This window comes from Taeniopygia guttata, chromosome 3, assembly GCF_048771995.1.
Source record: "Taeniopygia guttata chromosome 3, bTaeGut7.mat, whole genome shotgun sequence".
NCBI classification, from domain to species: domain Eukaryota; kingdom Metazoa; phylum Chordata; class Aves; order Passeriformes; family Estrildidae; genus Taeniopygia; species Taeniopygia guttata.
Genome location: NC_133027.1, coordinates 110,870,516 through 110,895,185, shown reverse-complemented (window position 1 = coordinate 110,895,185; position 24,670 = coordinate 110,870,516). Strand labels below are relative to the sequence as shown.

Below are 24,670 nucleotides of genomic sequence, written 5' to 3'. Positions count from 1 at the left end.
GCAGTTCTTCCACTAATGTTTCTTAAAAAGCAGTTCCACGGAGGTTAGAGTTTTAATCCTTCATTACCAATCACAACATTAAATTTTCTGTATTATGCCAAAAGTTCATTCCACTTCACACTGTCTGATACAGGGTTCTTAAAACTGGAGGGAAGCAAAGCACACTGCAAACAAAGGAGGATAGATTTCTCCAAGACTCAACTATCTTGCCATCTACCCTGCAGGAGATTTTCCTGGCTTTTGATAAGCTGCATGTTATAATCTGTATGTGCTTTGCTTAGAAGAAAGAACTTTGGAAAAATGTGATCAGGAAAGAGCGACTCATAAATGAGTATTGAAGTTCTGTGGAAAGAGCAGAAAATTTGAAATAGAAGGTGAGAGGTGAATGCAGATGTGATTTCATATTCCTTCAACCTATGCAGCAATAGAATTGTAAACTCTTTCTGTAATATCTGTAATTTCAATACTTGGGTTTTCCTTGGTTCTGTAGTTTAATCCTGATTTTTATTCAAAATTGTCTTTGAAAATATAGTGACTAAAATGTAATTACTTTCATTAGAAACAGAAAGAAGAAACTATTGTAAATTCTTTTCATTACAGAAGGTGGGGAATTAATGACAATGATAATCTCCAATCTCTGACCTCTGGGGTCAGTACATCAGCAGACAGAGGTACAACGATTTCCTCTCTCCTTCTGGGAGATGTGAGTGCCATGTAATGCCCATATTCTCATTGTATTGGACATGCACATTTTAAAAGAATAACCAACAAGAACCAGCAAACAGCTGGTGCCATTTCTCAGAAGGAACATTCTACTGATTAAGGACTTTGTTTTGTATTTAGGCATAGTAGCATGAAAGCTTCAGTAAACCAGTTGATATTCAAAAGTGCCTCTATATCTACAAGTCAAGTACTTCCATCATTCCTTTATTTAACTTCTATTTCTTTTAATACCCCCCTGTAAAACTTATTAAACAATATTAAATGTTTTAAATTGCATTTCTCATTTTCCTCCTACTGTAGCCTGGTCCTCATTCAGGACCTCCTTTCCTGGTTCTCCTCAGTACCAGGAAAATAGCTGTATGCTCTACCTCTGAAAAACAGATTTAAAAACATCACCACCCACTGTTTGATCCTAGCAAATCATGTCTTTGCTGCCGTGTTCACTTCATTCTTACCTCAGCAAAAGGGACATTGTCAAAATTGTTCGGCATGAAATTGAACAACTTTGACAGATATCCCAATTTACACATTTTTCATTAAGGAAACCAACCAAAGGCTTAATTTTCAAAAACATCTTCAGTAGACTGGTACATATATATACTCAAATAGTCAACTTTATTCTCACTGCAACCAGCACTCCCAGCCTGTTTTCCCTTCCACTGTGCCCCTCCTCTTCAGTTACAGGAAGAGAGCCTTAACAGAAGGCTCCTAAGATGACTTTGTTAAATGAAAAAATTGAGTTTTCTGCATTCAAGACACATGACACAGACATCTATGTGTCTGTATGGGGAAAAAGTGTTTACATTTTTAAATCACTTTGCATTGACATAACAAATGGACAGTGAATTGCCTCATTCATCATGTGGTAGCCATCATTTAGGGAAGGTTTGTGATCTCTCCTCCATGATTTGCAGCTTTGTCCCCCAAGATGAAACAAAAAGGAAAAGGAAAGAAATACATTTCTTACATAACCACCTGCCTTTTCACCTTGGATTTATATCAAAAGTGCCTCAAATTTTCAATGACCATGAACTAAAGGTCCCAGTCTAAAAAAATAAATCTATTTTTATGCATTTATTTATGCACACACATGCTAAATATGAGTTTATGAAGCAATTGCAAGATCAAATAAAAAATATCTATAGTGACATGCACACACACACATATATATATATGAAAGTCATGTAAAGATAGAGAGCAGACAGTGTATATCTTCATGCTTTACTTGTGAGTACATAACACTGTAAATACCTCATAATAAAATTAAACAAAATGAGGAGAATTAGTGCAATTTTGAAAGAGACCTCCCAATTAAGTGTGAGTTCAGAGTGTTATGGACTCAGCACTCAGTAACTGAGGAGTGAAATATAAAACATCACTTCCTAATGCCCAATTAAAGCAGTATTAAAAAGCTGAGGATAGCAGTGAGTATGACTGGATGGACTAAATCTTAGATTATTTTCATGAATGAAACAGTCATGTTTCTGTATCACCACCTGGAACAGAAGTACCCCTTTAAAGAGTCACAGGCTGAACTGTATTTAAAAAAAAAACAAATCAGAAAAACCCGAACTGATCATATAGCTGTATCAATTCCTGTAAATAGCAAAACGTTAAGTTATTTATTTATTTTTAACTAACTGCTCTGAAAGAGTAATTAGCAGGATACAATTAGGTGACAACTGAGAAATACTTAAAATAAATCCAGAGACTTCCTGTTTATGATTATTACCCATAAGATTGTATAAAAAGACTGGAAAAAAGGAAGCTAGCATCCTATTTAGCCAAAGAGCAAAATATATATCATATTTTAACAAAAACAGAAAAGAAACAAGAGTAGAGCACACATTTTAAATACAGCCACAGCAGTTTATGTTGAGTCCTTTGAAATAAACTGTGCTTATTTATTTATAGAGCTTTCATCATAATATCTCTAGATGCACTACAAAATGAGAAAATCCACTAATTTTCATTTAAAGCTGAACTAAAACTCCACTGCAATAATAGAAGGCAAAACCCAAAGTATACAAAGATGAAAGAAGGCAGAGGAGGGGGGAGGGGAAGAAAAGAAAGGAAAGAGGGAAGGAGGGAAGGAAGAAGGGAGGGAGGGAGGAAGGGAGGAAGGGAGAGAGAAATCAAGAAAGAAAGAGAGAAAGAAATTTTAAGAATAACTAACCTGTAAAGAAAGACTTTGCTTGCACAGTATGTTTGAATAAATTCTATAAAATATGTTGAATTACTCAGAAATCTATTTGCTTTGATCTGATACAACAAAAAGCTCATGAATAACAAGATTTTGGGCTAAACCAAACACCTTGAAAGGGTTACAGTCTACCCTGAGCTACTGGCCTACCAATGGAACTATCACAGAGCTGCAGCAAAAAATACATAAATATTAACATTTTAATTGGCTGATGCACTGTCACAGTGGGGGAACTTGTGGATACAACCCTCTCAAACCCACTGTATTTACAGAGATGGAAAAGAACAGCATACGAATAGTAAAACTATTTAAATAAAACACTTTATTATAAAACACTTTAACCCTACAGAATTGTAGCAGCAATCTTCTAGCAAAAAGGGATTAATTAGCAACAAAGGCAAATGGCCATTTGCCTTAAATTATCAGTTCTCCTCATGGTCATTATTCACCAGGAAAATCTTTGTACCTTCATAGCCATTATTTACATACCTAGCCTATGACGATGCAGTGTACAAAGCAGCTGACAGCTTTTGAAGGTAGCTGAAATCCCAGATGAAGCACATTTGTTCCATGCAGCCATTTGTTGTGAGCACACCCCAATCTGAACAAATGCATTTGACATGATACAAGAACATGCCAACAGACTGACATAAAAAAATACCAAATAATAATGCTTATTTTCTTGATGAAAGAATCCTGTCAGTGCTCCTTTCCCAAACTCTTTCCTTTCCCTCTCATGGGATGATTTCACATTATGCACATGTCATGCACAAATTTGAACTTTGGATTTAAACCCCTGCTTCTCTTGCATTTAAATTATGTAAATATCAAACCCAAGCCCTGTGAAATCCAAAACAGAGAGCATCTAGTCCTGGTTTAGGACAAAGCAGGATTGTCTTCTTCCTGTTACACATTTTGAATGGGCAAGTGCAGGGCAAGTCTGGTATTTAAATTCTTCTGCTATTACATATATTGCTATAGGGTGCTCTGCAACTTATCTCATTCCTGCCTCCAATTTTCTCTTGTACAACTTTCACTTCTCAGTGTCATTAATATCCATTCAGTAAACTGATTTCAAGTTACTATTAAGAAAGTGAAAAACCTACTTTCTTGTTTTTTTGGTGTTTTGTTTTTGTTTTTGTTTTGGATTTGTTATGTTTTGATTTGTTTTGGTTTTTGCTAGAGATTTAACTATCAGAAGACAGCTGGACATGGCCAGTAATGTACCTAAGACACAGCCGTGAGAATAAAAATTTATCCCTGGCTAAGGGGTGGGATGTCAAGATATTTGTGTCAGCTGTTCCTTCCTGACACTACTGACTGGATAATCACTGGATTTTTTAGCTCAGTAGCTCACAATTAATTGAAAAATAGACAGAGTGGCTGGCAAACAGCAGTTGACACACTTGAAGGGACACGACTCCAGGATAAAAGTCATTCTGGTAATTTCTTTCAGGAGAAAATACTTTTTTTTTGTCACTATTATAATATAACATAAAAGCAGCAAATGCCAAGTTCAAAATGGAGTCTATACAATGCAGTACAGAGAAACCCAGCTCCCTGCTGTGACCATGAACACAAGTTCCCCGTGCCATAAGAATTGCTTAAAACTGTGCCTACAATCTGTATCTTGGCAGGGAAGACAGGTAAGTCTGGTCTACATTTAAGATATGCTAAAATACTTATGGCTATATGGGATTTTTTTTTTTTTTTTTTTTTTTTTTGTGCTTGCAAAAGCCCTAGACAAAAAAATTAGTTACACCAGCCAAAAAAAAGTGACATGGCTCTCACCACAGAAAAGCAGACAGATCTTCTGGGGCAACCAACTTGAACTGGGTCTAAATGAAGCTTCCAATAGACTGTATCCTCTCTCTGAGTTTGTAAAGACAAAGTTACCAGTTTTAAGTACAAAGCTGAAAGAAACTATGATCATAATAGGACACAATAAAAGGTGATGTCTCCTTCCCAAATTCTAGCATAGGCAACAAAATTTTACAGAGGTAAAAAAAAAATCCAAATTAAATGTACCCTCAATTTAACGTCAACTAAATCAAGGCAATGCAGAAATCAACATGCAACAAGAACATCATTACAGTCAGCAAATCAAGTACAAGAAAAATGAACCATCAGGAAAATAACTGAATACTAGGTGGCAACAGCAGAGCACAATACCCAAAAAAATCCCCACAGACTACTCAAAGCCGTAAGGGAGGAAAAACCTCAGCTTCTGCTCACTTTGCTTGAATAAAACACATTAAATCATATGTTTTAATTCCTTGACACTAATGTAAAAGAGTGTAAAAAAAAAAGACTGTCATGCAAAATATGGCACTTTGATTTCTGAAGTCAAAATTCAGAACACATTTTTAGAAGAGATTACTTTTTCTCAAAATACCAAGTTTTTATTCACTCCTCCAAATGCAGGTAATTTTCTTAATAATTTTTCACTTTTGCAGTTTTGAACATAATGGGACGAATAATACATGATGCACAAATAAGTTATAATGCTCCATGCAAGTTATTAGCAGTGAGATGCTGAATGTGTGATAAATCTAGACCTGAAAGTGAAATATGCCTCTTAATTAAAAATCAATTATTAAAAACAGTAAAGAATGAAAAAGAAAAAAGGCTCACTCACCAAACTCATAATGAAATCCTGGAAACTTCAGAGTTATTTGAAAAGCCAAAAAAAACCTTCAACATCTATATTTAACTAAAGACTCCATTGTGGGTTTCTTGATTTTATGATTAAACAGTTCTGGTATCTTTTGTGCTTTTATCTCTTCATTCCAAACGGTCATGAAAATGAACAGACAGCATTTAAATTGGGAATGCAAGAACAAACCATTGCTCCAGCTCTGGGAAATCAAAGTACAGGGATGCCCTGATGTGGCTCCGAGGTGCTGCACGGAAGATAAGCAGCCACCCAAAACCACCATGCCCTGAACTTGCAAGCAAATGTACCATGTTCACTCACAATGTTGCCCTTTGGATTTCTTAGCAGATCTCTTCAAGAAAATGGTTTTAACATCCAGAGAAAGTGATTTGCAAATATTTGATCAGGATGTGCAAATAACTATTTCCAATTAATTTGTGTTTAGTCCTGAAGAGATTTCAAACACAGCACAGCTCAAAAGCAGCTCAAAATCACAACACCTGTTGCATCAGCTTGGACAAGCGGAAATTTCCAGTTCTCTTTATCTGTAAAACTAAGACATGTATTCATACCTCCAGCAGTGACAGAGAGATTAAATTAACGAGCACTACCAAGGAGATCTGAATCCCATTATTGGAGAAACTACACTGGTATTATGCTTTATCATAAATATTCAGCATCTGCAATCAAAAGAAGGCTTTGGTGTTTACGTATATAATAAAGTTTTAATAATTCACTATCAGTATTTCACGCAGAGTGCTACCATCACTTTCTTCTAGATAAAAGAAAAAATGCACCCAGAATTTAAAATCCACAACCATTCCACTGGGAATCAGAAAATTCCTTCTACAGAAAAATGCCTGTGGAGGGCACCAAGCCATGTTTCCAAAAGCCAGGGGCTCCAGGCTCCACCTGCCTGTGGCAGGTGAGTGGCTGGCAGGTCTGCCTCCATTTTGGGTACCCTGAGAAGCATCTGGCCTGCAGACCACACACACTTTTCCCTTCTCAAAACATACACCCTGTGGCATCTGTCCAAAATCCAGAATATTTTAGCGATTAAATTATCAGGATTTTTATTCAGAAAATTTGGAAACCCCAAGCAAGTGTGTTCTGAGGACATCAGCTGCCCCACCCATGGGTGGCTGATGGCACCTCCACGTATGTAGCCCCTCAGCCATGAGCAGTCACCCTCTAAGCCATAAAACTGTCAGATTTGGTATTTTTCCTGTACCACAAGCAAGAGTTATTGTTAATGTTAAGCATTGTTATCCTTCCACCAGAGATCAAAGATGTGGGACTGGGGTTCTGGCCATGGGGGCTGCAGCAGCTCATGCCCAGAGAAACCCACTGCATGCCCAAACCCAACATCCCACAGCAGCTTCCCCACAACCCCCAGGGCACTGATCTTCTAAAATGGCAGTAAAAGTCCCAAAGGATATCAGGGAGGGAAGGAGGGAGGGGAGAAGAGGCAGCGGACCTTGGGCTGCCACCATCTCAGCCTGCCATGAGGGGAGAGAACATATTTTTAATTGCCACTTTTAACACCTAAAATGCAGGGAAAATCCTAATTTGACCCACAGCACAGGCTCATTCCATCTGCTGCAGAGGGAAAGCCACATTATCAAGAGCCACGCTGAACAGACATCAACTTCTGAAGTACAGTCCAGCTGAATAAATAACACAGAAAGTTAATAGCCAAATCCCTTCAGCAGCAGCAGTGCCCTGGGAACCTGATTAGAATTTGAACATTTGCATTGATTTATATTTTTTTTTCGATGTTACCAGCTGGGAGCAAGTGCTGGAGGGGAGGTACAGGAACAGCTCTGCAGAAACAGGAACAGCTAGCAAAGGATTACCTCCTAAAGGATTATCTTTTAAACAAAGAAAAATTTGGTATACTGCAAACAACTAACTCAAATCAAAAGAAACATATTAATCCAACAGGATTAACAGGTAAGGCTGCCCTGTACTTTAATGTCCAGACACACAGCTGAAGAACATGAATGGTTTTATTTACATGATTTATTTGATTGTCCAGCACCTTTTCATAGTCCAAAATAAGAGCTGCCTGTTCAGTTAAAACAAAAGCTCTGACGACTTAGCCTGCAGCCTCACAAGCAACAGAGATTTCCTTTTTCAGAGCCCTTTCCTTTACTCTTGCATATGTAATCTCTGATCATAGAGTTCTTTCAACTCCCATCAGGATGGAGCATTAGTTGCTGCCTGTACCACTCATGCACTGTGAAATTTCCACAACTGAGCTCTCTTAATTTCTCTCTGGGTGGCAGGGGAAGCCACTGAAACTGAGATGAAGCTCTTTATGAGTTCATTTTTCCTGAATTGCTACCACTCATATAGATTTTATGGCCACAGTACTACAGAAATACCAAAAGTAAAATAGCATCAATCTACAAAAACAAAACAGCATCCATTTATTTGGAAGTAATACAATGATACATATTTGAGCATCCCTGCCTTAGCAGTAGACACTTTAGTAGCATCTCTGACTTGCACCAAAGATTTGTACTGAAATCTACTTGACTATTCTGGCAAGCAGAGTAAGGTAAGCAATCAAGTTTAAACCATAACAATATTAAAAACAACAAAAAAGTGCAAAGATAAAGCCACTTTCATTTAGTAAAATTACATTTTACTGTATTTTAATATTTCCACATTTCTGTTAAAATTGTTTATTAATCATACATTTGAGGTTCCCCTGGGGTAAATTAAAAAGACTAAATACTTACAAACAACACAGCATAGGGCAATTCAGCAGTTCCTTTATGTTTTAGTCACCCTCATATACATCTCAGCCCCTACTTTGACCCAGAGTTGAAACCAAATTCAGCAGCAGTTGCAAACCTTACCTTGTGATGATAGGAATTATGGACTTTGGTGAATTTTTCCATCTAATAAATTTATATTTCCAACTTTTGAACTTATATTCTTTCATAACCAACTAACCTTTGCATTGGCCCAGTATATATTTTATGTTTGTTTAAGAGTGAATTAAGCAATATGCAGACTCACCTCCTCCACCTCCAAGAAGGCTGGAATTAGCTGTAAGAAAATCAAAAAGGGAATTATTAGCATTGAGCTTCCTAAATATACACAGAACCAAAATAGAAGATGTTTCATAAGAGATTGTCCATTGTTTCAGTAACTTTGCTACTCTTCCCTTACCTGAAAACACTCAATGCAAAAACAATCACTTATTGTAAATTGCAATCACAATCTTTACCTTTGCAGTATCTTTGAAAATGCAAGCTAATAAATAAAATAATATTACAATTACTAAAGCTAATTCACTGAATAGGTTATGAAATTACAATCCTGCATTTATAATTCTATAAACAATATTCCTTTGTGATTACCAAATTAATTTAAAATTTTCATTGTAGAGAAACTTAAATAGACTTTGATGCAACTTCTGATTATCTCTCCCTGTTTTCTATGCCATGGGACCTTTGGGGATGATGAGAAATCCTGGCTCCATTGATATCAAAAGGTTTGTGCAATTGAGCTGGGATTTCCCTCAGCAGGTTTAATTGACTCAGCACTGTAACCATCCAAGTACCCAGGCCAGAACTTGATAAATCACTTATGAAAAGCAATTTTCAGAGCATTGTGATACAAGATGGTCCTTCAAATTAAGCTAGCACAACTGGAGTCATGCCAAATATTTTCCTTTCGGTGCCTAGGCAGAAACAAGGGATGCCTAAGCTTCTAAACCTGCCCTTTAGATGTGTGAGAAACAAATCCTTGTTGTATCAGAATATATTTAAAACAAAGTACGAGCATAAAGGAGAGACACAGGTATTTCTGATGAGTAAAGAACAGATACCTCAAACCATGTCCTGCTCCAGGACAAAGGTATATAGCAAGATACACAGAATAAATTAGGTATTGTTTTAGTATGTTATTGCTTATGTCATTTTCCTGTCTCTTCAATAAAAGTCTGTAAACAGCAAATTCCCTGCTGTTGGGGTTTTTTTATCATTTTCTTGAGACTTTTACATAAAATTGACAATTATCTTTGTTTTGTTCTTTATCAGATATTCTACAAACACCTTGGACTTAACATCCATTTTTCACTCAGACATTTGCAGACAGTTTTCCCTGACATTTCAGTAAAACTGCCTTCATTAGAAAGCCAGTTTCCATCACAGCCAAGATGCATGTACAAAAGTACCTCTACATTACTCAAGAAGTACTTCTGTATTAGTCAAAATGCAATGTTCTTTAAAGAAATAAAATGCAGGTTTATATCCAGCATAGCTGACCATATTAAATCAAAGCGAACTAATTAACTAAGTTAATTACTCATCCTAGGATTAGTTGTCCTACTGTCACTGAAGAATCATAAAAACCAAGACCTAGAGAGATGTTCTCATGCCTTTTCTGCATCCAAGTCTGGTTCTAGTACTCTGGAAAATCAGATTAAGGAAAATGGGATAAAAAATCCTTTTTCTGAAACAAAGTCATTTGGAGCTATTTTCAAAGAAGTGCTTGATTTGAGACAGAGAAAGGTTGGAGCAACAGGCACAAAATGGAAAGCTTTAAAAAACAACAAAAAAAAATTGTCCAAAAGTATGAACATCTCTTGCCTATCCTCTCTAAAGTGCTACAGAGAACAAATACTGCCATGTATATGTTGCCTTTGACAAAGGCATAATGATGGTAAAAATAAATGTTTGCAGATATGCTGCAAAGAACGTCAGCCTTGCTATATTTACCTAATTCTTGCCCTGACTCAAATTCACTATTAAACAAAGAAACAAATAAAACCAGCCTCACATATTTCTACAGCTGCTTCTGAACACCTCCTCTAAAAAGTAACATCACTTTCCCTGCAGTAAAAAGTATTCATCTGCTATAGAAATCAGGAGAGTTCTTATGAGAAGAAACTAAAAGGAACAAAGTGTCATCTACTGCCTGCTCTTCCAGCTTATTTTTTTGGCACTGTAGAATACACCTACAATTAAACTATTCTAATCCTTACATGAGTCACATTCTAGGATTTTAGTTATTGTGTTTGAGAGACTTGAGACACACAGCTAAAACCTGGTAATGAAGTTTCCACTGCTAAAAAAGTCTTTTGGATACTCAGCCAACATCCCCACTGCAAACACTCATGCAATGGCTTCTCAGAGAATTATGCTTCTCTCATTAAGTCTTCCTAACAATGTTCATCTTTCCAGTATTTTCCAAAAATTTCTTAATAACATATAAGTCAGCACCACACACTTCTCTATAGAAACAGTAAAAACAGTTCAAGTACGTTTTTGGCTGCAATGCACCTACTACAGCTATTGAAAATGCAATACTAATTCACAGGGACTCTTCACATTTTCATTTTGCTTGCATAATAGAAGGAAAATCAAACCATCTTCCTATGATTCCAGGAAAGAACAAGACTGATTTAAATTTACAGGTTGTTTTTGGTTTTTTTTCTAGAAAGAGAATGTGTAAAAAAGCAAGAACTTTTATTTTCAGATTTTTCAGACTCTTCCTGAAAGGTTCAATAAAACATGCATCTCTTTCCATATTTGGGAAAGTCTTACCACTACAGAAGTAACTTGTCACTTAGCACCTAATGAATCTTCTCCCACACAGAGGTCAGCACAGCCCCATGGCTCCAATCACATCGAATTATTTGGAGCAAGCATGGCCTCTCCTCTCAGCCCCTCTGTTTATCTGCAGCTGCATTTTATCCATCAATGTTCCCAAACCATCAAGGCTTGGAAAACCTCTGGAAGCTGCTCCTGTTGTAGAGGTTCAGCTATGGGTAGCTGTATGAGCAACCAGCAGAAGGGTCCAGGACGCTTTCAACCTCCAAACTTCACAGAGTCCAAACTGCCCCACAGGTTACACCACTGCAACTCCTCTCACTTAGTAGAACACCTTTCACCATGTGCCCTGAGCAGCTCTGGATCCCATCCCTGGCACGGTTCCTGAGCAACCTGATGAAGTGGGAAGTGTCACCCCAGAATATCTGCCCACAGCAGGACAGCTGGAATGGGATGATCTTTAAGGTCCCTTCCAAGTCAAACCACTCTATGATTCTATAATTTTATGACTGCAGATTGTAAATCCATCTTGGCTAACCCCTTGCTCTTATTTCTCTTTCCCAGAGCTGTACAAGATTCTAAAGTCACAGGAGACTTGGGGTGGGAGGAAACAGGAAGACTGAATTGCTACCAACTTACCAAGGCAAAGAACAATAAAAGAAAGCAAACAAGAGTAAGAGGGGCTCCAAAGAAACGTGAGTAAAGGCTTCTTGCACCTCATTTCATTCCCCATATCACCCTATCAAAATGACCTGCCTGACCTCTCTGAAATTGCCTCCTTTAAAAACTAGAGTCCGCAATAGATTCTTGGGCATTAACTCTGAAAATCTACTCACAGCAGAAAATTGAAATATTATTTTAATATATACAGAGTGGTCAGGCAGCCAGCAGACTACAGTGTGCCGTGCCAGACTGAAAAACAACACACATTGATAGAGCCCCATCCAAAACATCATTGCCAATGGCCCTAAAGAGGCAGCAGAGGTGAGAGTTCATCTGATTTTAAATATTTTTGCCTACACCACTAACATAGGCTTCAATTTTTTTAAAAAAAGTAAAAAAAAAAAAAAAAAGGCACCATATCTGGGGACCAGTTCCTGTGGTGTCCTTTAAATAGTGGCTTCACGGTGACACAAATTACAGCTCTAGAGATACTGTGCATCACCACTACTTTAAAAGGAGACTTGAATGCTGCATTCTGAGAGACAGATCTCATCTTCACAGACTGTCTCAGTACAGTGAACAGAAATACATCTAGAAGTGTTAAGATGGCTTTCAGTCCTTTAGGTCTGGTTTACTTTTTAATAGGGACATTAGAACCATTAGCAGAAAAAGTATTTCTACGAAGTTCAGCCTCACCCCTAAGAAAAAATCCACTCTAAAAAAATCACTTCAAGGAAAAAGAGTAGCTAATCACTAAGGATAATGATTTAGCCCTTATTTAGATGTTTACAACCCCAGATTCAACCCAAAATTCAGTATTTCAAGTTACTTAAAACCTCAATGGACTAGATAAATATGCTTTTTAAAAGCATCAGGAAGTCCTGCTAAAGAAACCCAGTGAACACTAGTGTGCTGTACCATGAGAATTCAACTCTTGCTTTAAGAAAAAAAATTCTTTCCAAAATACTAGTGTGGGGAGAGAAGGGAAAGAAGTAAAGAAAATAAAAAACATGGAAGGAAAGAATTTAAAGTAAGTTTAGTTGCTCATGATAGCATACTCACAATAAAAGCTCAGGTTTCTAAAACGTACAAATTTTAATAATGAATATACCAGCACATTTGACAAATAAGAACTGGACATCAGTGTTTTAAATCTCAGCCTTCTTAGAGAGTTATGTTGTATCACTTTCCAACAGTTTTTTGACTGAATAAGCAGATCAGAAACTCTGGTGTGGTTTCCTCACTGTTCTCTTTAGAACAACATTCTTACCAAAAAGTAAGGTTATTTGAAATTTTGAGGAAAGCAATTGAATGCTGAAGTTCACCTCAAACGAAACTGAAAATCTCCCTGTGCTGCCAGCCAGAACATACAAAAAGTGAAGGAGGATATATGTATGGGAGGCAATTGCAGGCACAGAATTACTTTTTCTGCTGTCAGTTCTGAGGAATTTAGAGAATAGGAAAGATGTGAATAGCAATTTTTTTTGATATCTCTGGAGATAACACACTTTTAGCTTCGTTAACAACACGGCTGAATAACTGTTTACTTTTTGTTGGCACATACTCATCTGACAACAATTTAAGAACATAAATTCTTCTGGGAGCATGTCTTTGTCAAGTATTAATGGCACTAGTAACTTAAATTGACATCTATGTCATGCAGCCATGCATCTGTCAGTATAATAAAAATATAACTCTAAAAGATTAGTTGATATTGTCTGACTTTGGCAGCAGATGTTTGAGCTTATTTTGATGTAAAAAAGATTGAATATTTTTGTCAATACTTTCTAATTGTGAAATTTATTCAAGGAGACAACTTTATAACTGGCAGTATTGTAAGATGCAAGACATTCTATTGCCTCAGACACCATTTTTATTCATCAATAAAACATCATAAGAGGCAGCTGGTGAGCAGAGTAACAGTAATTTATGGAATGGGAAGCTACATTTCTTCTACATGTTTTGTGAGACATCCTTACCTGTCACTGAATTTCGTTTCATCTTCTCTCAAGAAACCAGAGAGAACAAAGAGGAGTGAGATAACAGCTGCACCTTGTACATCCAAACATTTTTAGCAAGAGATGTGTTTGGGTGCCTTAAAGTAAAAAGCTTCAGGCTTAAAGATCACAAAGTCATTTTGCAGCAGGTACAGTAAATAAAACACAGTCACCACTCTGTTTAAAATGCTCCCCTGCATATAAAGCCACAGCAGTCAGGAGAGGTAAAATAACATTATAACAACAGACTGGGACAGATTGTCAAACTTATGTCAGTGGCTAATGATGCAAAGCAGAGATGATTGGAAATTAGAAAGCCACTAGGCCTAAATGGCCTAAGTGGCCAAATAAGATTGACTTAAAACACTTAAGTGACCAAATAAGATTAGCTTAAAACACTTACGTAACCATACCCCAGAAACAGCTCCAGAATACAGGTGGAACAATTTACAGATTTCTACAAACAAATTGCTCCTCCCCAGGTTTGCTTACTTTTAATGTGTGATCAAGAGCACATCATACTCTCAATACACACTCAAAAGACTTCAGCTTCATTCCTAGAAAATCTCCTTTCCTCCCCATAAAACCCCTCTGCAAATACACACCAATATTTAGTCAGTCTCATTTTATTCAGAATAGGAAGTACCAGCTTCAAGCTCTCTTTCTAAAAAGTCAAGATCCCTAGAGGCATGACCAAACAATTCAGCGAATGAAGTTTACATCATCTTTGTTCTAGCAAAACAGATGATGTGGGATACTACAGAAGGAATTGAGTTTTCCATGTCTTACCTTTTATTAGATATATAAAACTGCACAGTACAAGTTAAAAAAAAAAAAAAAAACAAAAAAACCAAACCCTAATGGAAAGCTTTGTGCAATTAGAAGCACAGGTTTTCTATCTGGAACCAATAAAATGGTTTTGTGGCTCACTTGTCACAACCTGTGATGTTCTCTTCCCCACTCACAAATTCTGTACACAGAACAGATTTTTTTAAAGTTAGGTTTGCTATCTTTGCAAATAAACCAGTCATTGTCTCTAATTTCATGCTTTTAAAAGGTATGCCAGAGGTAGATTAAGGGGAAAAAATAATCAGCATACTAGTAAGTACTCTGGAGTTGATCCTGTCAAGGAAATTGCCTTCACAATATTGTGAATTCAATAAAGAAACAATAACTGTCATAAGGTCTCAGTTATTTTTCTTTTCTAATACATTACCAACTCAATACATGATATACATTTGTGCAAGAAAGTTATTTTTTAAAGTTATATATTATATCAATTAAGTTTAATCATTCATATGCAAAGTATCTCTGAAATCTGATATGAAGAGCAAAAAAAAGAAAAGCCACCAAATGCACCAAAGACTCAATGCAGGTAAGGCAGCAGACAGCAGCATGAGACAGAAATGAGCACACTGCTATCAGGATAACATCTTCAACTTGGCCTAATTGGAGGCATAACTTCAAAGCAGAGGGAGCAGAATGACAGGTTTTTTACCATACTGTGAAATACAGTAATTGCCCTAATGCAGGGTGAAAGAAAATTAACAGAAATTGAAGTTGACTAACACATCCTGAGAAAAATCCATGAGAGAAGGTGTTTGGCCCAGAGTACTTCCTAAATGCTGCTGTATAAACTTCCATATGGACTGAAGTTTAGGCTGCAGCTTTAAAAGAAGCCTAAACTTTGCAGTAGCCTGAGGGCTCCACCAAAATTGCTTCTTGGTGGGGAAGTCAGACAACCACAACAAAAAAATGTAACTTAAAAGAATATCCCAAAAACCAAATGAACTTGGTTTTTAAGAATGGTCCCAAACACAACTTCACAAAGCACTTCCAGCTGAAATTTTTGCAAAAACAGCAGTTCACACTTTCCTAGCGATGAAACTCATATTTCTCATACCCATCCATTGGTATTCATTTGAGCTAGACAGGACCATCTATTTCAAAAGAGAAGCAAGAAAGTGATGAAGAAGGAGAAGGTTTCCTGCCAGTGCCTTAAGAAGGACAGTTAGAAGAACCTGTTTGATGAGGCTGATGTCATCCTTGGGAGGGAGAAGATGACAGACTTGTTGAATCAGAACCTGCAGTTTGCAGGGAAGAAGTCAGAAAAGGCCAAGAGTGGCTGATCAGCACAGAAAGATCCATGGTCATGTTTTGTGTGTGCCCCTCTGCAGAAGTCATGCTCATTTTCCCCATTCCTCTCATTTTGAGAAACATCAGAAAAGCACAAACCAGGAACAACTTTATTATAAAACACAGGGTGATAAATTGCCACACACTATAAGATGATAAAGGGAAAGAGATTAATTAAGAATTGATCTATTTTGTGCATCAGTTTGTGATTTGCTCAGTCACTTAAAAGATGCCTTCTAGATCATTAAGGTATTTAAAATCTAGCTGAGCTGAAATGTAAAGCAACAGGAACTTCCTTCAGTGCAGAATAATGAGGACAAAAATATTCAGGTCTACTAAAACCCATTCTTCATTACACAGTTTAGGCCATTTGTGTGGTTTGTAAATGCAACATTAAAGGGAATCAAAGTGTTGCAGTATATAATTAATCCGTTTAAGTAGAATCATTATCAAAAAAGCTTATGCAAAATAAAGTAAGACGTGGTCCAAGGTTCTACTAGCACAATTAGAAAAACAGTTTGGGTAGTAATTGTTGCAAAATAATTAGTGAAATGTATAAAATTCATGCATCTTGCTAGTATCCCAAAGGAACTAAATATGTTATCTGGAAAACAAGAAAAAAAATCAGAGTGAGGTTCTTCAAGCTTTTGTTGCCTTTGTCTTTTCAAAATTACAGCCAGCTCTGAACCTGTATCTTATACCAGTCTTACCTGTATCTTATGACCTTTTTCTTCTATTTTTAAAACATAGCTATGGTACTTATGGTGTAGCTATATATAAATGAAACTAGGTTTCATTTCAATATTTTGCTACAAAAAAACTGCTTAATATTTAACTTCTCCAAGGAAAATGTCAGACTGCAAAAAGCTGTATTAAAGCAAAAGTTACCTTCTGAAAATGAAAACAAAAGGCAAGAAAAACTAACATATTTCAGTCCTGAAACGTTACTATTAAACATTCAGGCTTCAAATCAATTTTAAAAACCCTAATTTGTTATGAAATCAAAGACCACTGCTGGAAAGAAGCTACCTGGGGTCTTGTATTGCCATTTTTCTATGGGGCAACCAGCAGGAAGAGTTTCCCTGTAGTGCAGGCACATCCCACACTGCTCCTGTTTTACTCACAGGCAAGCCAAGTAAGGATAGTCATGGCTCCAGCTGCAGGGCCACCTCAGTGTGTGTATTTTCAAGTTAAAGTAGCACATGTCCACACCACTTTTTTTTTTTTTTAGGGTATTATCACTCATGAACAATTCAGTTTAAAAGAAAAACAAGTAAAAAGGCACACCTGATGTCCTACAAAACAGAAACAGCCCTGGTGTTTTGGTTTGGTATTGGTTTGGTTTTTTTCAGCTACACAGACAAGACTTCACTTGCAACTTCTGCCTCCAAGTTAGAGGAAGGCAAGCTGTTATTGCACCGTTTTTGCAAGAGCAGCCTGCAAGGAAGATTTTGACAATGAATTACAAGCTCCTGCAAGCAACTAGCGCAGACTTGTAGGAGCTGAAGAGCCGGCAAAGCACTGAAGTTGACTTTAAAATGTGTCCAACTGGGTGAGTGTAACATGCTCTGCACATGATCGTGTTGCATCACCTCCCTAATGATCCTTTCTTTATATAGCCTGAAATTAAAAGCAGCTCCCACTGTGGTCTGTGGGAGCCACATTACAGAAGAAACAGAGGATCTGGTTATGTATTTTAAAGTCGTGGGGGTGTTGTTTTCAAACATAGGCCCAAATTGTTTCTATAGGGCTAAATATTTGTATAACGACAGTCATGTATTCCTTTGTAAGGTAAAGTGGAACTTAATAACCTCAGCATTTCAGTCAAACCAGAAATAATGCATTATGGTAAAATACAGACTGGACATCATACACTGCCTCTAATAATACCGTCCCAAATATTTCTGTATCCTGCTGTCAAATATGCTATCCATACTTCTTCTTAAATGTCTGTTTCAAAAAAGCTATAGCCTAAAAAAATCTGGAGAAGACCATAAAAGACAGTAAGAATAAAGCGTAGCCATCAACTTACTCTATCAGAGACATCAGAAACTTCCCCTTTTATGATAAAAGTAAGTCAGCTTAGTTAGATCGATCATCCTCTCCATTTTATTGCTCTTGGAATGTACAGTCCATGACACATCTTAAAATGGAGAAACATAAACTGAAGTTTGGAAAAAAAAAAATACTGTTAGCTTACTATTTTCACATTCCCTGAAAACCCTAAAAACTCTATTCAGGAACTTTAAAGAAAAGTAAGATCACAAATAATCAAAATGATAGGAAGGCCTGAAGATATTTTCAAAGGCATGACAGAGCCAAGAGCCCAGATGAAATCCCTGGCAATGACAGATTTTAGATTGTGTGGGACAATTCTTTGTTCCTGTCAGCTTGTGGAAGGTTTCTAATCTTTCCTAGCTGCAGATGCTCACGGTTTGTGATTTATTCCAACAACCAGCAGATCGAGCTGTGCTGTGTGGTTACTTCCCTAGCAAACAGTGCCCTGGCCATCACCTGTGTACCTGCCCCTTGTGCTCCCCGTGGCTGCCTGAGTAATAAAGCAATGAGTCAATTTGTTAAACTCTTAAGATTCCTCTTTAACACTATGATTACAGGCACTTCTTAAAGATAAGGCAGATTAAAGCTATTATCCAAAAATTTGCAGTAAACTGGCAACGTTGTTATAAGGTTGTGCATTCCAGCAGGTAGTATCTGGCAGAAGCAGCATTAAGGCTTTGATGAAAAATTTACTTAGGTTTTGCTGGACAAGGAGCTTTCCTTTTCTGTGAAGCACAACAGGAGGGCAGGATGTTGCATTGTTAATGCTGATAATGCCGTGCAGACAGAAAAATAATCATCAAGTTGCAACTCCTAATCAATAACTTCATCATATAGGCACCAGTGGGTCATCCTTAGAATTTCATGTCCTTGCTTCCTGCTAATTCCACTGGTCAATTTAGATATGGAAAGATTGCCTGTATCAAGCAATGCCACCTTGATATAGGGCAATTCCCAGTTAGGCAACATATTTCCATAGTCTAGATGAGACAAGACTTCTGCATGGAGAACATGTGTGGATGACTGATTTCCCTCCACAGATGACGACAGGCAGGCACTGCCCGGTGGCAGTGTGGGACATCTCTGTTTTGTGAACCCAAGACAGATTATATGAATTCAGCGTCTGGTGGCCAAGATGCTTGTGGTTAATTTCCCACCATCACCACAAGCACTTCCACCACAAATCCTTTCAGCATAACCACTACCCAAAACCGCAAGAACTGCTCATACTTGCTATTTTTGCTACTTTTTTTTTTTCATTGCTTCTAGTCACAGTTTGCCCACTAATTCAAGAGTAGAATCGGCAAGTAAAACAAGTGATAGAACACATCTGCCTCTTTGCCTGGGCCACAACTCAATCACAAGCTATTTTGTATAGCCTACAAAGTATTCTCACTGAGAGTTTCAATAAAAAGGACTGTGGCGTGTGAATCAGAGCTTAGAACCGAAAACAAGAAAGAAAAAAACCTACAAATAATTTCTACAGATAAATAAACCAAAGATAAATTGGGGAAAGCTGATTAATCATTTCAAAGTATGCTGCTCCTTTTTTGTGCTGTTACTGAGCATTTTTAAAGTGCTGCTTAAATAAGGACTTCTATGCTTTTGGTTTACCAATCTTTTTGTAAGGCAAAAGGAAGGCAAATACATGTAGCTCAAAAACCCCGCTGGGATGAACGTTGGTCCAAAAACCACACTGGTCCAAGCTGAAACATTTTTCTCCAAAATGCTGCAATATATGCAGTCCATCTAGAGCAACTTTCTAACACCTTGCTGTCAATTAGATGATATTTTAATGAGTTATTTTCCTTCTACACTTTACCTCGAGGAAAAATAAAGATCCTAAGAAGCTCCAAGATTTCACACAGACCATTTGAATCCAGGATTTGTATGTAACTCCCAGTGGTCTATTCCATGTCTAGGAAATATAAACAAGGACACTATAATCTAATCTGTGCAGAGCAAACACTTCATTTCACTATTCTAATACTGCTAGAGTGATTTATGAGGCAGCTGAGTAATTCTGAAAAATGTACTAAGAAAACAAAGGCAAAATTAGGCAAAGTACAAACATTGTTTATAAGAATACAGAGACCAGCAATGTCAAAGGATATCACAGGCATCTTCTGCTACACATAAGCACATCTGTGAGGCAGGTAAAGTATGTTTTTATAGCTGTTCAGAAAAGAAAATGATGAATCATCTTTTATAGCTCTATATAAAATTACTTTTCTAGTGGCAATTAATAGAGAGAGGCCCCAGAACACCAGTCACATGCTCTAACCACCAGGGAGAAATAAATTATATTACAATAAAACCCCCCAATGTTTAGTGAATATGGAAAATTCTGTTTTCTCTTGAAAAGCAGCCACATCAATCACACATTCTATATGCACATCAGCAGAGATGGCTCAGTGGAGCTAGAGAGGATCTGCTGTGCCCAAAGCATCAGGCAGGGAGACTGCAGTCCAGAGCCCACAGGACTAAATACCCAGCACAAGTTTAGAGCCATTATTTGCAGGAAAAGATGTCCTGTTTATTTATTTCACGTAACACTGATATCATTCCTACCAATATGTATAAAACCCACCAACAGTCCCAAGATGTTATCAGACTATGTTAGAGGCAGCAAAATCCACAGTGATCTGGCTGGAATAAGGGACTGCACTGGAGCATGGCTCTTTTCTTCCCCCAAAGTCTCAGGCAGTCTTTTCTCCATACTTAAAACAAATTAAATCTACTGCAATTAATGATTATAGTTTTTCCTTCAATCAGCCCATACTCCTCTAGGAAATTAACTTAGCTATTAAAAGCCTAAAGGCTGGAAAGGAACCTAGTTAGATGAGTTTTACCTCCTCTGTATTGCCTGTGTAATCAAATGCAGTTTCCCCACCAGTTTAATTCTAATCAGTTTAATTACTGAAAATTACAATGAAAAAAAACCCCTTAATTCTTACACTAGAACAAAGGAGAAAAGCTACACTTGGTAGCAGAAGAGAACTGGGTGACATGATACTGCACATGAGGGAGAGGAAATAACCAAAAATAAAGGCAACAGCTATCAGACTGAGGAGGTGGAAGTAGTAAGCTACAAGCCAAGAATAAAACTCAGTGCAGACTATTTCCTGGATGTGAAGTTGTGGGGAGAGTTTATTACTTCAATATTGCAACAACTTGATTACACAGGACTTGTGTAGATCCACTGAGTCTTAATCTCTATTTCCTACTCAGTCTTTTGGCCCTATACAAAAGTTTTTTTTTGCTGTAATATAAATATAGTGAGATGAAAGGTGTCTTAAGCAAGTCTTTTGGACACACATGGCGCTATATAGATACACTTAGAGAGAAAGTACATTTCCTTCACTTGATTTCCACAGCAAAAATATTTCTTACTGCCATAAAACTCTGCATTTAAAAAGAAATTATTTCATGGTATGTTTTTCTTACCTCTTGCCACAAGAAAACCTCCATACTGATCAGAGCTATGAAAGGCAATATAATGCCCTTATTTCTTCTGAAATACCCAAAATGTAAACCAAATCCATTCTTACATTGTATTCATTTCTCCTTTTGTTCATAATGGCTTTGCTGTCTGCTTCTAAGGACCTCAATCAAGGCGACTTTAAATCGTCTCCATCCAGATGACTAATCCCAGTAATCTCATTTAAACTGCTAGTTTACATTTTACTAATACTGCACAGCTATCTAGTCTATGCAAGGAAGGGGTAGGAACAGGCCAGTGACTCTTACTAGAAGACATTGTAATCCCTGCACAAGCAGAACTGCTATAAATCAAGGATTGGTGCTAGTAACACAGATAGTGGCATTTTTTTATTTTTGCTGAGTTCACCAATCAGCCAGCCTTGCATTTTGTCATGTACACTGCAGAAAAGAGAATTTCTTTCTCACCACAAAAAATGCAATCCTTCTCCAAAAAGGAAACTTGTTAAATCCAAGGCAAGTTTTTTAACTAATTATTGCACAATCTTTTACTAATGGAGACTGGGGGGAGCCAGAGGGTAGATAGAATACCACAGAAGTATTCATAAGCATCCTGGAATATGCTCAGAAACATGGAAATGTGAACCTTAGACATTACCAACAGGCAAACCATGCATATTCCTGAAGAAATATGTCTCTTATAAAAAGGCCACATTGCTGCAAGACAGCAGACGTGCTTTTCAAAGTCCCCTTCTGTGCCAAGATGTCTGTAGCCATGAAGTCTTTAAAAAGCCCCTTAGTTTGTAAAGATCTGCAGAAAGCAGCAGTATCTCTCTGAGCAAACACACACCAAGCCTTTGTCTGAGTCTACAGGGCCCTCCTGGAGGGGCTATTTAATCAAGGTTGAGATAGGAACTCCTAGGGTGGAAAAGCCTCATACTGATGTTAAATGCAAGTCACTTATTCACCACTTTTGTTCAAAAGTGCCTGGCCTTGAACATTTTAAAGGCTGTAATGGGATCAAGCATATCTCAAAGAACAATAAATCTCAATCAAAAGTTTCAACCAAGTTCTAAACTTAGATAAGATGTCTGCATACATCCTTACACAGACCCAATTGTTTTATTCCAATCAGCTGAGAGGGTATTTTACAAAACCCTTTCCCAAGTTTTTTCTAGACTTTCTTCTCTTAGAAGATGGGGAAAGTTACAGAGAAATACCTTGATATTCCTGAAGGTTCTTAATTTTGAAGCACTCATTAAACATGCAGTGAATAAAATGGGGAAAGAACTTCAATATTCCAAAAGCATGGATCTACTAGCAGTAACTCCTTACTAGTTAATGGCTATTTTCTGCCCCATTCATGATAAAATCTGTTTTTTTTCTCTGCAAGATCAGCAGTTAGAAAACAGAGGAAGAGGAAAGGAGCAGAGGAGAAAAAAAAGTAAACAAAAACACAAGTTAAAACCAAAAAACAAAGAAATAAACAAGCAAAAAAACCCCCTGAAACTACACAAAGACACACACACACAAAATGCAGCCAACAACCACAAGAAAGCATACAAAGGCAAGACTGTAATTTGCAAAAGCTCTCTCTCCTCTTTTTCCCCCAGAAGATACACCAACGTAGCTATACTTCAAATTCACATTATGCATTTTAAGTATACCTTTATGAAGCTTTTTAAAAGAGCTGTGCTTATAAAAGGACCTTGCAACAGGTCTTACAAGAAACAGCACAAAAATGAGCTGTGAAAGGGACCCCTCAGCATGGATCCCTTTCCTGTAACAAACTGACGAAGACCCCACACAAACTAAATCTCACCTGGCAAGACCAGAAAACTGCTAAAAAGGCAATTGCATTATGTGTTCCACCACTCCTTGTCAAAAATTAATCTCTAAAATAATAAAATTGCATTTACTTGGGGTATCTAAGATAGTTCTTTAAAATGAAGAAAAAGAAGCTGAATTGGAATTGAAACAGACCACAATTTAAAGGATATTAGCATCTACTCTGACTGCCATTTCATTGAAGCTGATATCTAAAGTGTATAATATCTGGTGCACTAAACAACCTTTCATGAAGACAAATTCACCTACTGGTGGGCCCAAAGTATCCTTGAGGAGAATAAATGCACTTAACCTGCATTTCCTAGAGGAAATGCACTCTAGAGGATGTCCTTCTGGAGGTCTGAGTCCCTTTCATGTAATCTACAAAGCTCCCATAGGATCCAGCCAAAGCTCAGAGCTGCATGGAAAGCTCTCACGCCACAACTGTCACAAGGGTCACCACTGACTAAACAGCCAGGCTTAAAAGGATTAAATTCCCTAATCTGAGAAGTGCCGTTGAGGCAGAAGACCAGATAAGTCCTAAGCATAGTTTCAGAAAACAAATCTGGAAACTCAGCAATTCCATTTTTTACAGTAAGGGATGTTACAACAGCTCCAGAGTGAATTCATATTTAAATAGAACTAAGTCCCCTCTTGCATCTTCCAAAACATCCATCACTGTAACTTCAGCCTTTTTATAATTTAAATTAATAAACTTCAGCGACTAAGTACATCTTTAGTCTGTTTTGACAGACAAAATTAATACCTCTTGCAGTTACTACTGTTGGAAAGTACTAGAAGACCCAGTTATCAGATGCTTTGACCTCCCCCTCTCCAGCCAGTTATTCATGGTGTCAGCCAGCTTCTGCTCAAATTAACCTACTACAATAAAGAACAGTAGGGCTATTAAGGAGAGAAAAAAGTTCTATGTATCTTTATGTCAAAGATGAGCTATTTAGATGTTTTGCTTATTTATTTATTTAGGGGGAGTTGTGTGATTCCTGGGGCTGTCCTGTGCAGGGACAGCAGTTGAACTTGGATGATCTTTGTGGGTGCTTTCCAATGCAGAATATTCTATGATTCTATGCATTCTAGTTGTACTAGCTCATTTTAATCTATGTATATTTTTTGTCTTGGAACTTTTGACCTATACTGAGCCCTGAGATCTACTGAAGGGTAAAAAAAAAACAGACAACCCAGAAAAGGCTCAATTCTCTGCTTTCCTACGTCTATCCGACTCCCCAGTCACAAACTGCTTTTCTAGCCAGTAAAAGAAAATGAGTGCAGGAAGAGCAGTAATGTTTTGATATTGTTGCCATGGTGTAAAAGTATTATTCCATACAGGAACTTTCACTACATTTGTCATCAAAATTATATGCAACAGGTAAAGGCACAG

The 24,670-nt window shown here is 37.3% G+C and overlaps 1 protein-coding gene across 6 annotated transcripts in view; it reads right to left on the bottom strand.

The window, feature by feature from the left end:
* Positions 1-24,670, bottom strand: part of MACROD2 (mono-ADP ribosylhydrolase 2) — an 825,711-nt gene that overhangs the window by 637,971 nt on the left and 163,070 nt on the right. For all 6 annotated transcript variants that reach the window (XM_030269686.4, XM_030269685.4, XM_030269687.4 and 3 more), the window contains one exon: positions 8,613-8,642. In XM_030269686.4, the coding sequence (XP_030125546.4) occupies positions 8,613-8,642 (30 nt within the window). The remainder of the gene's footprint in view (positions 1-8,612; positions 8,643-24,670) is intronic.